Source organism: Lithobates pipiens, unplaced genomic scaffold (assembly GCF_037356315.1).
Source record: "Lithobates pipiens isolate NorthernLeopardFrog02 unplaced genomic scaffold, aLitPip1_a1.2 Scaffold_19, whole genome shotgun sequence".
NCBI lineage: Eukaryota > Metazoa > Chordata > Amphibia > Anura > Ranidae > Lithobates > Lithobates pipiens.
In genome coordinates this window covers 412,273,490-412,290,313 of record NW_027507764.1, presented here as the reverse complement: position 1 = coordinate 412,290,313, position 16,824 = coordinate 412,273,490, and the positions used below count along the sequence as shown (strand labels likewise).

The 16,824-nt window shown below is 37.1% G+C and overlaps 1 protein-coding gene across 23 annotated transcripts in view; it reads right to left on the bottom strand.

Moving 5' to 3' along the window:
- Positions 1–1,584: 1,584 nt before the first annotated feature.
- EPB41L3 (erythrocyte membrane protein band 4.1 like 3) overlaps positions 1,585–16,824 on the bottom strand; it is a 332,589-nt gene continuing 317,349 nt past the window's right edge. For 21 of the 23 annotated variants that reach the window (XM_077492490.1, XM_077492492.1, XM_077492489.1 and 18 more), the window contains 3 exons: positions 10,986–11,066; positions 10,450–10,566; positions 1,585–2,787 (listed from right to left, as the gene is read on the bottom strand). In XM_077492490.1, the coding sequence (XP_077348616.1) occupies positions 10,456–10,566; positions 10,986–11,066 (192 nt within the window). In that variant the 3' untranslated portion in view covers positions 1,585–2,787; positions 10,450–10,455. The remainder of the gene's footprint in view (positions 2,788–10,449; positions 10,567–10,985; positions 11,067–16,824) is intronic. The other 2 variants (XM_077492499.1, XM_077492497.1) reach the window with 1 other exon arrangement.

Sequence of the window (16,824 nt, the reverse complement as noted above, 5' to 3'; positions counted from 1 at the left end):
GCCCCTTTCCGCAAGTGCCCCGCTGCCTGCTGGGAAACACACAGCTCCCAGAGGCAGCGGGGACCGTCCTCATTGCGCAGCGCGGCTCGCGCATGCGCAGTAGGGAACCGGGAAATTAAGCCGAAAGGCTCCATTTCCTGATTCCCATACCCAAGATGGCGGTGGCAGCACTCGAGTGTCGATCTAGAGATCGGCTTCGGGTGCCGACATCGCGGGCGCGCTGGACAGGTAAGTGTCACTATTTTAAAAGTCAGCAGCTGCAGTATTTGTAGCTGCTGGCTTTTAAAAAAAAAAAAAACATTTATTAAACAAAACAAACCTCCAATCAGTTTACTTGTATGTATGATCTAGATTAAAAAAAAAAAAAAAAACCTATATATTAAATAAAAACAGGTAGTCAAAACTTTTGGACAAAAAAAAAAAAAAATGGGCTAACTTTACTGTTTTTATTTTATTTTTATTTTTTAAATGGTGTATTTTTTTCCCAAAAAAATGCATTTGAAAGACCTCTGTGCAAATGCCGTGTGACATAAAATATTGCAACAATCGCTATTTTATTCCCTAGGATCTCTGCTAAAAAAATATATATAATTTTTGGGGGGTCTAAGTGATTTTCTGGCAGAAAATACAGGATTTTTACTTGTAAGCAACAAGTGTCAGAAAAGATTTAGTCTTCAAATGGTTAAACTGAGAACTTCTACACAGAGATGACTTCATTCATTCAGAAGTGTAAACTTTGTATCATTTAGTTCTTTTCTTAGCAGTCTGCCCAGAGAGGAGGAAAGTGTTGCTATGACGACTCAGGCAACTCACACTGACTTCTTACAGAAGTCATTTCAAAGTCCCGCTGTAGAATCGGCTTTTTATCAACACAATCGGCCGATGCCGATTATTTAAAAAACGGCAAATATCGGCCGATATATCGGCCGGCCGATATATCGGTCGACCTCTAATGTATTGTTCCAAGCGGAAGGCATACCTCAAAGATGTGATTGAAAAAATTGCTTCACTTGTTTATTTGGAGCACTTTATATAACTAATTTACAAATCAAAAGCTTTAAACTGCTACAAGGTTTACACTTTGATCAGTGTATATCCCCGGTATCATAAAATCTAACATTCCATACAGGGTGCACAGACTTTTTTAAACAGAGCACACTAGTGGCTTTTTTTTTTCCTTTTTATTTCAGAGCATGTCTTTCCAGTTGAAGCTCTGTACAGAGCAGTGCAGCTTTGTGCACCCTGAGCTTCAGCTCTCATTTTATGTACGCAGATTTTTTTTCTGTGTGAAATAGTTCTGGTAACCTGGTAAACGTGCAAAGTAGTCGGGAGATGCACCTGCTGGCTACAAATTGCATTTATGAAATATTCATATGTAATATTTCAGCACAAAAAATTAAAACCATTTTATCGATTTTTTTAGTCCTGAATTTATATAAATAAAAACAATGTACATTCAAAAAAATAAAAATAAAATAAAAATAAAAAAAAGGTGAAAAAGTGATGCACATACATTTTCAAAAAGGAAAAGAAAAAGTAGAAAAAAAGGCTCAGAAGCAAGTCAACAAATATCAACACAAGATAAAAATTTCTTAATTTTTAATTTGATTAGCTGCAAAACGCAATTGATTTCCAAGAGATTTGAAATTACATCTGTGGTTTATTTTGAATGGAAACCATGGCTGGTGCAAATTAGAAAAGCACAATACTTTTTTCCCCAACATAGTCAATGCAGTTTTTAGTCATTTTTATTTCACTATGCAGAAACAAACAAACATTCGCCATGTGTGATGCAGCAGACAGTGTAATGGAATTATTTGCAGGATTTGGAACGCTATATATATAAATATATATATATGTATATGTATAAGGTGGGGGGGTTTCTGTACAGGTTAAGGCTTGGCTCTCAGCTAGGTATTAGATGAAGAGTAGATTCTAAAATAAAAAAGGTATGCCACTGACAAGTACATAAACAAAACAATAAAAAAAAAAGTTATGCCAAAAAATTCTGTTCTTACGTAAACTAATGACATACATGTGTGTTCTTTAAAGGAACTTTACATGATGTACACATCTAGGTTTAACAACGCTGGCAACATATATATATAAAAAAAAAAAAATCTTGATTTCAAGTTATAATACTAAAATAATAACTGCCCGATTTGTAATTAAATTGAATATAGAAAGCACACTTTTTCAGCATTTAAATAGTTTCACAAGATTTAAGGATTTGTATAGGGTCATAGTAATAAAACCAAACATATGAAGTATTCAAGTTGTGTACCGAATAAAGTGTGTTATTGGCACGTATAATGTGTATCCTAACATAATACTCTGTACCTACACAGCTTCTAGGATTTGAATTTTTTTTTTTTTTTTTTTTACTTTTTGTAAACAAAGGCTTACCAACTAACAAATTATACTTTGTTCAAAAGAAGGCATGGACTGCTTATGCATTACATTTAAGTTCACGTATTATAGTATTGTGGTGTGTGTGTGTGTGTGTGTGTGTGAACGTGCAGATATAGCCGGAAACTTAGACATGTAAAATAAAAAAACTGCTGTCTTTTTACTTGCTTCATGCAATACTGGTTTAATTATGCTCAGCTGCATTGCTTTTAATGGGAAGATATGTCTGCCGATGTCTTTATAAATGGTCAAGCTAAATCCTTCAGGACTGTAATTTTCCCCAGACAGAAGTCAGCCAGATTCTGTCTGTCGCTCCACAGAGGTGCTCGTATTCCTAATGGTGTACATGTCTGAGCTTGCTTTCAAGCTACATTACTCCTGCAGGCAAAAGAAAGGAACAGTTATAACAGCACAGTTGGAAATCAACATTCTCACTCTAGATAAATCACAGTCAGAGAAAATAAATCTAGCATCTCAGAGAATCTTTAGCAGAAATTTGACAAACTGGCAGCCCTGAAACTATTTTAATAATAATATAGCTTTCAAATATAACAGTTGTAAATAAAAATGCACTCAGAAAAAAAAAATCTAATGCATTTTCCTTTATTATATACTTAGCAGCAGTATAAAATGCCCACAGAACAGTAAATAAAAGCCAAACCACAGCCACGTGAGTTTGTTTTACATCCACAGCACAATGTAGTGATTGGTTTAAATAGCATGTTACTAAATATGTGATAAATGCAGACAGAGGGTTAACACAGATATGGTCAGGCCAAACACAACTTCAGGTTTTTTAAATATTTGAAAATGATTATTACACCAACAAAAAAATGTTAGAGTATATATACACACAGCAAAAAACAAACAAAAAAAAAAAACACAACAAAACTTTAAACACAGACTAAGTTGTATAATTTCTAATTGTACTGTATAATAGAGAAAAACTTGAAAGTAGTAAATAACCACTTCGGCTCCAGAAGACTTCACCCCACTGATGACCAGGGTGTTTTGTTGCCATTTGGCACTGCGCTACTTTAACCACTTAAGCCCCGGACCAATTTGCAGGCAATAGACCAAGCCCCTTTTTGCAATTCGGCACTGCGTTGCTTTAACTGACAATTGCGTGGTCGTGCGACGTGGCTCCCAAACCGTCCTTTTTTCCCCCCACAAATAGAGCTTTCTTTTGGTGTTATTTGATCACCTCTACGGTTTTTATTTTTTGCGCTATAAACCAAAATAGAGCGACAATTTTGAAAAAAGTGCACTATTTTTTACTTTTTGCTATGCTAAATATCCCCAAAAAATATATAAAAAAACATTTTTTTTTACCCTCAGTTTAGGCTGATACGTATTCTTCTACATATTTTTTTGGGAAAAAAAAAAAAACGCAATTCGGGATTGATTGGTTTGCCCAAAAGTTATAGCGTTTACAAAATAGGGGATAGTTTTATAGTATTTTTATTAATTTTTTTTTTTTACTAGTAATGGCGGCGATCAGCGATTTTTATTGCGACTGCGACATTATGGCGGACACATCAGACATTTTTGAGACCATTGCCATTTATACAGCAATCAGTGCTATTTAAACGCACTCATTCCTGTGTAAATGACACTGGCAGTGAAGGAGTTAACCACTAGGGGGCAGTGTAGGAGTTATGTGTGACGTTACGCGTTTTTTTTTTATTGTAGGGGGCGTGACCTGGCATGTGATGTCACTGATCATCTTTCCCTATAACAGGGAACAGACGATCGGTGACAGCCACAGTAGGAAGCACGGGGAGAGGTTTGTTTACACAGACCTCTCCTCGTTCTTCAGCTCTGTGACCCGATCGTGGGACACAAGCGGCAATCGGGTCTGCTGGTCCTGCGGCCACAGTCACGGAGCTCAGGCACGGCTGGGCACTTAAAGAGCCAGGTACAGGTACGTGATTGTGCCCAGCCGTGCCATTCTGCCGACGTATATCGGCGTGAGGCAGTCCTTAAGCAGTTAACTGGCAATTGCGCGGTCAGGTAACATTATACCCAAATGAAATTTATATTATTTTTTCACACAAAATAGAATTTCTTTAGGGGGCATTTAATCACAACTTGGAAAACAACCCCCCAAAAAAAACTATATTTTTTTCTTTCTGCTATAAGGCTTATTAAATTAAAAAAATTTTTTTTTCATAAATGTATTCTGCTACATGTCTTTTGTAAAAACAAAAAAAACAAAAAACAAAACACATCCCAATAAGTCTATATTAATTGGTTTGCGCTAGAGTTATATAGCCAAGCAATGGTATAATATATATATATATATATATATATATATATATATATATTCTGTGGGACTGGACATCTTCAGTGACACCAATACAGTGATCGGTGCTAATAATATGCATGGTCACTGTACTAATGACACTGGCTGGGAAGGGATTAACATCTGGGGGCAATCAAGAGGTTAACAGTGTGTTTAACAATGTGTAATGTCTGCTGCTTTTTACTACAGATGGACTTTACAGATCCTGTTGTGCAGCTGTTTTTTATTTGAACATATACGATATCAACTTAAAATTACTTAGTATTGCTACCCTGAAGTAAAAAAAAAAAAAAAAAAAAGTAGTTTAAAACCTATTCACCCCCCAAAAACAAAAATATATTACAGCTCATCAGTCCATAACCAGCTGTGAACCTTGCCCATGCTTCCCATACCCACAAAATATGATCAATGTACACAAGGCACACATAGCAGGCTCTATTGTTCTCCCCTATTGCCACTTCCCCACCTTTGCCAGGATTTATGTAAATACAGCACAGATACTGCCAAAAACAGACCATGCCATAAGAAAATCTCTCTGTCTCTTCTTACACTACATCTTTCCTTTTCTACTCTTCTCTCTCTCCCAATTTGTTACCCTTATTCACAAATATCATGGTCTCTCTGAGCTATTCATCACAGAATTTCCCTTCTTATACCAGAATCATAATGTTAGTTAAATTTTAGATGAGAAATAAAAAATAAAGTATACTTATTTACAGTAACTTTTAACTGTAGTAAATGTACAGATAAAAGTAGATTTTTTTCTTCTTTAGTTATTGCAACAGGTATTTTTTTTAGTTAACAGATATTTTTATGTACTCGCAGAAAATGCACTTAGGCCCAAAAAAAAAGAAGAAAACTAATGCAACCACCACATTAAAGCACAATTAGATCCTAAAACAAAATTGTAATATATTGTCACTTGCCAATTATTAGATACAGTGGCTGCATTTGTTTTCTGTTTTTTCAAACTTTTATTCCTTTACTTTCATCTAGTGATCGACTATTTACACACATCCTGTCTTAGGGTGGCTACAGTCAATACTTCACTGCATCTATGGAGGAGCAACGTAGCCACCATTGGACAGCAGAACAGTCAGCGGAGAGGGTAGTTATAGATGAATTAGTAGATTAAGGTCGGCCATAGACAGAGAAATTCCTCCATCAACACAGTCAGTGTTGATGGGGGGGAATCCCTCCGAGCAATTGTATTCTCATAATATATATATATATATATATATATATATATATATATATATATATATATATATATATATATATATATATATATATATATATAGCAGTGTTAGTTAAAAAAATAGAGTTAAAGCACAAAAAAAGTGTATATTTAATTCTGTAATTTGTCCTGTTTAAAATCACACTAAAATTATGATTCTGGTACAAAGCATTGCAAAGTTTTTTTACAAATGAAATAGTGTTTCTTTTTTCAAATTAAGTTTGCGCTTTTTTAAAAAATGTGTTAATTTATGTTAAATGTGTAAAAATAATTCACAAAACTATTTTTTTTAAAAATATTAATGGTTAATGAAATACAAAATCATAAGGAAAATAATAGTTGAAGGTAGAAGGAGAATAAGGAGGTAATCATGGCTGATTAGAGTAAACAAAGGTTTAATAAATTGTTACTCTATTTTACCCTTTATTAAAAAAATGTTTTACTTGCTTCTTGATGTCATTTGCAGATCTAAGTTCATTGCTTTGATCTGCAGATGAATAAACAGTAAGATACAAAACATTATGTTACAATGTATCTTTTAAGCAAGTGTTATTTATAAACAATGAGTGAGCTGAACCCTGGATATGGGGGGGGGGGGGGGAGTGGCTAGGGGGATCTCAGAAGTAGGGCAGAGCAACTGGACATGATGCACATTATGTGTACAATGATGATTCATTTTTGGCCGTGTGTAGCACGCCCAAAGTCTTGAAACAGTTAAAATTGTTTGTTTCAACCCTCTGCCACTTTTGCTGGTGACAGACTATCATATGCAGGTGCATCTCATAACATTAGAATATCATCAAAAAGTTTATTTCAGTAATTAAATTAAAAAAGTGAAACGCTTATATTTTATATAGATGCGTTACACAGAGTGATACATTTCAAGCATTTCTTTCTTTAATTTTGACGATTATGGCTTACAGCTAGTGAACATACAACATTTAGTATCTCAAAAAAATTTGATTATTACATAAGACCAATAAAATAAAGGATTTTTAATACAGAAATGTTGGCTTACTGAAAAATATGCAAAAGGAGCCCCAACCAAGGATTGAATGTATACTATACTGTACATGGACATACTTTTCAGTCAATATTTTCTGTATTGAAAAAAATTGAGATACTGAATGTTGGGTGTTCACTGGCTGGAAGCCATAATAATCAAAATTAAATGAAAGAAATGCTTGACATATATTACACTGACCCCACTTGGGACTCAATTTCTATCTGTGCGACCGACATTTCCTTTCCTTTTTAATCATATATACTGTGTGTCATGTTTGAGTTGGCCTTGGTTACACCCTTTAAGTATTGATTGCAATATATAACATTTTGTTACTTGGTTTACAACTATTTTAACAATTGAGTCTATTTTACTGCTGATCCTTCTCATGATTATATGTGTCTAATACGTTCTTGCATCGCCTTTAACATCCAGATACTTTTCTGTTGCAAAGGGCAATTCCAATGGTTCTTTGGAAATCTGAAGCCATGGATCTTGGAAAACTAGTTTGAGAATAATGTTTGAAATAAAACTCTCTGTAAGCTTTCATGGGCTAGTACTCCAGCGGGGAATCGGGTTTACTCCATAGAAAAAATAAATAAATAAAAAAAAGAAGAAAGAATGCGCGCCAACCTTGCGCATTACATAAAGTGTTTATTGGTATAAAAAGAATATATAGAAAAATATACTCAAACGAGTCAATTATAAAAGCGTTTCTAAAGTCCATAATGAACACAAAGCAGTCAGGTCACCGGGATCATGTCCAGCACCTTCCAGATGGCTGATGCGTTGAGGGGAAATGCCCTCTTCCTCAGAGCCGATCAGGGGCTCTCCCCTCAAAATGCATGTTCTCCCTGCTTTGTGATATTTAGAAAGGGGCTGTGGAATAATTTTTAACATAATTAACCATGTCTGTTCTCCTGCATTGCATGTTATTGGGGTCTGTGTGGGGATAGAGTTACTCTGTGAGACTCTCAAAAATTCTTAGAATGGGCCATGGCTTTTTTTTTGTGAATGGAAAAAAAAACAATGTAAAGGCTATGCTCCCACACAAGTACTTGAGGCACACAACTTTGCTATGCTAGATAGCATAATTCTTCTGTTGGCATGTGCAAATAGAGGTCAATGTATATGTATATGGCTTTAAATGTAATTGGGTTTGTAAAGGTGCCACTTCTTTTTCATGCCATCATATATGTTAATTTAACAATATATTTTGTGTAAAATATGATAAAAGTAGAAGAAAAGCCAATACAAAGATCCACCTTTTAAATTTTGCCTCCCCACTGCACTTATATTATCTGCAAAAAATTTATAAGTCTTAATGTACATATCTTTTTTTTTCCTTTTCTAAATGGTCAGTTGAGCTTTAAGCTCCAGCAAGAGTGTCTGTGTGTGGATGCAAATTCTTTCAGGGCCAACAATAGTTATGAATGCCAGACTTGACTGCGAAGAATTCAGCTGCACTGTCAGTCCTCAATAGGCAGACACACTCACTGGAGCTTGTTGGTCAGATGACTGCTTGGAAAAGTAAAATAGATGTATTTACATAAAAAATGTTTCAGAAACTATAAACAGGAAATATAAGAACAATGGCGAGTCAACATTTAAAAAGGTGGGCGAGTGCCTTTGCTTCTACCTTAAAAGAGAAGTATGGTGAAAGCTTGTTTAATCGTACTACTATTGTGAGTCACAGGAGTGCACTTTTTGTGACCCAGAGTCAGCTGATGTCACCGAGTCACTCCAGTCTCTGAATGCCCCCTAATAGTCGGGATCCACCCATATGCCTGAGTGTATTGCTGAGATCTTGAGCCAGGCTCCTCCTGCCCCCTCCACAGCCTGGCATAAAAGAAATCACCAATAATAAGCTACATTACAGAGATAATCTACCAAATTGTCTACAAAAGAAGAGTGAATTCCTCTGGCACAGCTTGAGGTTTAATTTAGTAAATCAGGCCTTTTGTGTACTAGTAGTCAGCTATAATTTTCCTGCTCAATGATCATGAAAACACAAAGTGGCAGGACACTGCATGAAGATGAAAACCATACCATATGAAAACACTACGGATTAAAAAGGCAGTTATTTTTCTTCCTAACTTTTTTTTTTCAAAATTTTGCTAGACTTGAGTTGTGAGTATGCAGCAGGCAAGAGATATAAAAGTATAATCCCCCATTTAAAAAAGAAGAAGAAAAAAAAAAAAAGTGAAATGGTGAGTTTTTACTTTAAAAAAAAAAAAAATTTGGTTCAGTTTAGACTATAAATTGACATCTATTTTTTGACCAATCTATTAGGTAACAGAAAAGGATAAGGCCTTAATGGGATGCCTATTTCAAATCGTCTTTGGAAACATGCTCATAGACATAGGATACCCTCCCTTCTAGATTGTAAGCTCTAACGAGCAGGGCCCTCTGATCCCTCCTGTATTGATTTGTATTGTAAGTGTACTGTCTGCCCTCATATTGTAAAGCGCTGCGCAAACTGTTGGCGCTATATAAATCCTGACTAATAATAATAATAATAGGAGGGCAGTTAGCTTTAAAGAGACTAGTCCTCGTGGCAACTGGTGTTACCATAAACTCATACCTCTATATGGGGGGGGAGATAGGCACACGAGTGGGGAAGATGCTACTGGCATCACTGATTTTTCTATGAATTGGAATAGCTGGATTAGGCATCTGTTATTTCATATCTATGGTCAGTTTAAGATCTTTGTGCCTTTTGTGAATATATGCTGACCATTTAAAGATGTATCTTATCACATCATATAGCTGAACTGTTATGCCATATTTCATTGGGTAAAATCTGAAATGTTGGGCTCTAGCTCTGGGAAAAACAGAAAATGAACATAAAAGTGCAGGAGGACCTCTTCCTGTTACTAAATACAATATGCAGAAACACTAACTTTTAAAGGATTACATTGGAGCCCAATTTAACTGTTCTACTTGTACTGCATGAGATATTCTAAAACTGTAATAATCAATTGTGGTCGGTCTAGATACACTTATTGGTTCCAAGTTCATATCACAGTTGCAATAAATGTTAATAGCTTGCAACTGACACATTCTGTAAGTAGACACTTCCCTACATTTTCATATTTAATGGCAAGGTTCAAATGATACACACACACACACACAACTATGAAGGAAAAAACAAAAAAGGAAGTCATTTTTTTTTGTGACAGAAACACTTAAATCTAGTCATTCACATGAAGGAAGGAATTAGCATACTATATAACCAATGTAGAAACCCCTTTTAATTTATCCTTAAGATATTTATCCTTAACTGCCTTTTTAATAGGGTGTATTAGCTGTTAAAAAAGCAGAATAGTGGAAATGCATGCATAAAATTTCTAATTATATATTTTTTTTATAAGCACACTTGGTCCATGCAAGTAAAAGAGAACATTTGGGTTTTTCAACAGTAAGCAAAAGGGAAGATGCTTCTTGCACATGCCAGTCTGCAGCTTTTCCGGGAAAGCCATGGATGCTTCTTACCTGTGGTCAATCCTCCCCATCTTCAGGTGTGATTTCTGTCTCTTTATGTACCACTACTTTGGTCACTGACATGTCAGGGTGCTGCTCTTTGGCCTCTTTTATTGCCTGAGCCAGCGCCTAACGCAAGAAGAACCAAAAAGGGAAGGGCGGAAACAAAAAAGGGGGGTGGAACATGCATGATCAGTGGCAAGGTGGATATTAATGAGAAAATTTACACAGTTTACAAATGCAGATAGACAATTAAACATGAATTATTTAAAAATTTACATGTTGAAGCAACGCAAAAGTTGATGCTTAGCCCTTTGTTGCCTTAGAGATAGCTACAAACAGTATCAAAAAAATAAAAAATAAAATCTTAATTTATGGTTTGCCAGGGAATAGCGACAGATCTTTAAAATAACACAATCATCAATGTACCCCAATAATTAAAAAGCAAAATGGCCAAGTATGACTTTTGTGCTTCTTTTGAATTAGATGAACAGCACTACTGGAAGAATCCAGCACCCTGGTAAATCTATACAGATGATTTCTTTTACCTGATCATGGTCGATGTCAGCATCTCCAGTAATTACTATACGCTTTTCAATTCTGGTCTCTGAAATGCCTCCTTTCACAGTCTAGGCAGAAATGAAAAAATAACCCATGAAATAAAAGGTATCAAACATCTGTTTATGCAAGAAATATCCCTAGGCCCTTATCAATCCCAACCATTCATTTCTGCTAGTCAGGATGTTTCATGCTCAGGAACATTCTGTACAGGCATAGATAAGACATAATGTGCAATATGCCTAAGCAAGGTAATTGAAACAAGTCTATATGTAAACTGAGTGCTTGTGTAGTTTCTTTCCTGCACGGTGTTTAAAATTAACTTCCTTTTCTGGCAGTGCCATCCTAAATAACAAAATCGGTAAATCACCACATTCCAAAGCTATTTTAATTAATTAAATAAGTAAAAATATGTGAACTCATTTTAAACAGTAACCATACCAAAAGCTCTATCAATATTTGTATTGATCCCTAAACCCAACATGTTTAAGGATTGCTAACCGACACATTTTTACTTGTAAATATATATAAAATATTCAGTAATGAAAATCGATTATTTTCATTATTATTTTATTATTAGGAGCATAGATTTGTATTCCCCTTGGCAACTAATAAGAATTATACTTGCACGTTATAACCTGTGCATAATAATTTTACTAAATATTGGTTTCTTAAATAAATAAAAAATAAAAGTGCTTTTCTGGAAATAGTATTGATGTAAAAATGGTCAAATACAACAAATTACAATAGTGTAAGCTGGAAATCTCTTGCACACACATACATTTATGTTTGTCTGTATGGCTGCACTAGCAAGGCAAAATTTGCTTGCTGTACAGTCAGCAAGATTGAATACATTTTGAAAAGGGGGCAATCATAGGTGTGAGAAAACAATTCCAATACACAAAATGCGTGTGGGGCAGGAGAGCATGCCACAGAAAATGGTGGGTGTGGCCAAACTGAGTGGGAGAATCCTAAAGGGCCATTAAATACCAGGAGTGTACTACATACAGAATAGAGCATTCAGGAGTGTGCCACTTACAGCATGCAGAATCCAGGAGGGTGCTACATACAGTTACGTGCAGAGTTCAGGAGTGTGCTATATACAGCATTCAGGAGTGCCCTACTCACAGGGTGCAGAGTTCAGGATTGCGTTATGTACAAGGTGCAGGGTTCAGGCGTGCACAGTGTACACATTGAAGGATCAGGCTAAGTGGCTATGTGCCAAAGGAAGGGTTCAGGAATGCACATCTCACTGGCCACTTTAAACCAAAAATGACTCCCCCCCTTTTCCCCCCAAAGCTCTTTCCTCCCCCAGTACAGAGTTCTTTTCCAACCCCCATAGCCCCATCCTTGACAGGATTGACATCCCAATTTGAGCACAAGCCCACTTTCCCCCATCCAGTGTAAAGCCTTTTACCCTGCCACCATAATCTCCCCCCCACCCCATCCCCCTAGATGTACAAATGCCACTATTCATTTTTTTTATTTCCCCCATCTCAACACAGACCTCAGATACAGCGTGGCTCCATGCAGGGAGGGGTATTTTCTTCCTCACAGGCTCCTCTGCGTGGTCTGTCATAAAACAGGTTAGAGACAAGGAAGGTCCTAGTGGAAGCTTCCTTGGCTGTCAGCTCTGTTATACAGGCTGCGGGGAGAGATGCTGCAGGTGTCAGCAATCACTGCATGGCCATGGACTCCCATCACTAGTGATTCCATTGGTGCCACCCCCCCTACTCCAGACAGGAAGGCAGATTCTATCATGAGGTCCATTTCACAGTCTCTTGATCTGCCTTTTAGCCCATTTTAGCCACAACCTTGGTGTTCCAGAGGTTTACTAAGTGGGCAAAACTTTGCATCAGGGATGTCCTCTCTATGTGGAGCTAGCTGAGCAACTGATCCATAGTTTTAAATACATGTTTTATGCAGCACTGCATGCCACCCCCCTGATTTCTAAGCATTTTGTCAATTTGTAAAAATTCAAGATGAAAGTAACTTGCACAGTGGTGGCATCTCTAAACCAGGGGGGTTTTCTGGCATCCATTGACGTCAAGGATGTGCAATTGCATGTCCCAATTTGTCCTCTCCACCGACTATTTCTACATTTTACATCTAATCTGTAGCGCTCGCATTGGCCCCTCTAGTATTTAAAGTGCTGCCTCTGATTCTGGCCTTGCTGAGACAATGTGGGATCTCCATTGTGGGTTATCTGGACATCCTTCTACTCTGGGTGAATTTCTGTGCTTAAAATAATGTGGAGGTTGTCGTTTGCACCTTGGAGTTCGGCTGCGTCTTGAACTTAAAGTAGTAGTCGCTATCTCCATTTGTCTGCCTGGATACGTGGGCCTGATTCTGGATACATTTTAGGCCGAGGCATTTCTTGCAAATGAGAATCAATCTGCACCTCCTGTATGTTTCTTCATTTGGGGCTTTTTGGTATGGTCAACATGATACTCAAATTCTTCAGAGATTCTGTCAAGACCTTGCTGGTGTGAAGGCTTCGTTCCCAACTGTTAAGACAGAAAATGGTTTCTACTTCTTCATTAGTGTATCATGACTAGAAATGCTGAGGAGAGGTAACAGGACAGCTGTCAGCACAGGGGTTGTAGTAGCTGGAGGAAACCTGGTTACTGATCAATGTTCTGAAACTACCGGAAATCAAGCTGTGTCTTTTGTATGTGACCAATCTTCTATGGGGTCACCTCATATGGGTCAGGAAGGAACAAAAAGCCCAGCAACGGTACTAATGGACTTACATTCTTGGCTGAATAGAAAACGATGTTGCAGCTCTACCCACAATTTACATTCTGGGAGTAGACTAATCTAAGCTGACAGACTGGATCAAGAAGAGGGATCTCTGCATCCACAAGTCCTTTCAGCAGAAGTGAAGTGGTGACACTAGATATGGATCTTCTGGCACTGCATCTAAAACACGAGGTACACAAATAAAAAGTGGCCTGGTTATGCAAGCCTCTATTTTGGTTTTGCACAGGGACAAGGTAGTTCTTCATCTGATGTTTGTTTTCAGGGCTGATGTGTTTACCTTTCTGCTACAGTTTCTTTTCCTAAAATGGATTTGCTTTTTGTGGTCATAGTATGCCATAAGGCATCAGTCACCTTTTCCTGTTATGGCTCATTCCTCTAGCGCAGTTAGCATGTCTTGGGCTTCTTGCAATCCTAGGAGATGAGTGCCAGATGACAAAAAGGCCACCTGGTTGTCAGATTGCACTTTCACTAGGCTTTAAAAAAAAATAAAAAATCAATGTTTCTGCATCCACAGATGCTTGCTTTGTCACAATGCCTTACAGGTGGCAGTGTATGGTATGTGCTAATATGGAATATTGTGTCGTTTACTTTTCCCACTACTCAGTAGATGCTTTGGGACAACAGTTAGTATCTTCCAATGACCTCTGCTGTGTGCTTAAATAAAGAAAATTTTAGTTTGTGTCTTTACAGGAAAAGCCTTTTTTCTGCATTCATTGAAGGACACAGCACCCATCCCTCTGGTTATTGACTGTGATCATTTTTTTTCAATATGTACAGCTTTGTGAATAACTAAGTGGACCTTTGCAGATGGAGGATCGGGCCACTAGTAGAGGCCCACCCTGTAGGTGCCGCTTTTGTTTGAGCCTAGCATTCCACTCATGTAGGTGGCATTATAAATCAATAATCATGATCCACAAATATTTCTTGTGTCATTTAAAGAATTTAGAGAAATATTCTTCAAGTTCCTATTTTTCTTGACTGTTTCATTATTTTCTCAATGCCATGGTAGTGAGGGCTGGTATGGGTTTTGGTGGTGTGTGAAGTGTTTTATCTCCTTGAAATAACATTTTGTATTTTTGCATAAGGAGGATTCTATTTGTGTCTTGTTCATAGAACACTGTCCAGAAATTTTAATTTGAGGTCATCTTTTACATTTCTATGGTGTCCTATAAATACTTTTACGTACAGTAGACACCTGAACAAAAATACTGTATTTGCCAAGTTAAAGGTATGTTCTTTGCTGTTACTTAGGACTCATTTGTACCACTGCGCTGTGGTAATGTCCACTGGTGTGCTTCAATGGCATTCATTTACAGCAACCAATGCACCTTTTCAGAACATCTGCGTTGCAGTGTACATCAATACAGGATAATGCATTACCGTGCACTGTGCCAGGAAGATGACTTTTGGTCCCTTCTGGTGCACAATGCACGTTAATGAGCAGCATATTGCGTCTGCTTTAAAAACACAGCAGAGCACTCTGGTTTGAATGGACCATTAGTGTCTCCCCCCCCCCCCCCCCACTTATATCAGTAGCGTATGCCACATTCTTGTCACTGCATATGTTCTTTGCAAGAAGCCCACTCCTGTAAGCTAATTCTGTTCACACCTCTAATCTAATCTCATTGAAAGAAATACAAAAAAATTCAACTGCCAAACATTCGCATATTGTTCCCTCAAGGCCTTCGATTGCTATAATACTCATTTTAAAAGGAATCAACAATGTAAAATTGTTTGTGCTTTGATTTTTAAAATATATACAGTATAACAATTCAGGTATTGGTCAGACCACATTTTAGAAGCAATTTATTTAAAAATCAAGGTAATTCCTAAGGGTCCAACTATTTTTATTTTTTTGTCACCGTGAATAGCAGTAAATATAGTATCCCTCCCCTTTTCTATTATAAAATAAACTGGAGCTTGCCTTTGTGTAAAGTAATTTTTGCTTTTCAGAAAAAGGTGTTTACTGAAGGATATCTTACTAAATACAGACCATTATGCATTTAAATCCTAAATCTTATGCTGACATTTTTAAAGGAGTAGTACAGTCAAAGCTTGTTAGGCTGCACGTCTCCTGTGGATCACAGGAGTGCAGTTTGTTCTGAAGCCTGATGTCGGCTGACATCACAGAGCCGGTCCAGGTTCAGGCAAGATTGCAACCATCTGGTTAGGATCCGTCCACGTGCCTGGACTGGCACCCGGCCCAGCCTCTCAGCGAGTCACCCACTCCTGCACAATTGAGAGCTGCTGATTGACAGTCACCAGCTCTCTGCTCAGGGAACCCTGAGAACCGAGCGATCAGTGATGCTTGATCGCTCGGTTCTCAGTGTTAGAGCCGGCGGTGGACAAATGCAGCATCCACATATGTAAATACAGGTACTCCTCACTTAATGACCAGGTTCCGTTCCAACGACCAGGTCATTAAACAAATTAGTCATTAAATGAGGAGCCACAAGTAATCAATATTTTAAGCATTCTTAACTACTGTACTGTATTGTGAAAAAAAGGTCTAAAACACAAAACTCCCGCTCAATAACATCATTTTAATTTGCATAAGTACAGAACACAAATGAAAATTCTGTACTGTACAATACAATGATGTATAGCACGTTGTTTGGGTGGGGAGAGCTGGTCGTAAGTCCAAGTGGTCATTAAACAGATAAGTCCTTAAATGAGTGGTATCTGTATAATTACTTAAAAAAAAGAGGATTCCTATAATTCTCTTTTAATGCCCACATTTATTAGTCTTACATACTAGCATTCCAAAATAGTTTTAATGAGATAAGCCCGCATAGTTAATTGGATGAAAAGCTTTGAAGACCCCTTATTTTATACACTGAATGTGCTTCCTGTATTTAAACATGCTCTCTGAATATTCAATAGGATAAAAAAAAAAAGACTATCAAAGTAGTTATTTCTGCGGCTACTCTAGCCAGTATGAATGATCACAAAATTGCTCTTAACTAATTTGATCCAACCTTAGATAAAATTCGCCAGACTAATCAAAAAATGTTGTTTGTGCAAAGCAATTAGGTTTTATATCTAAAAAGACAATGATTTCATGGC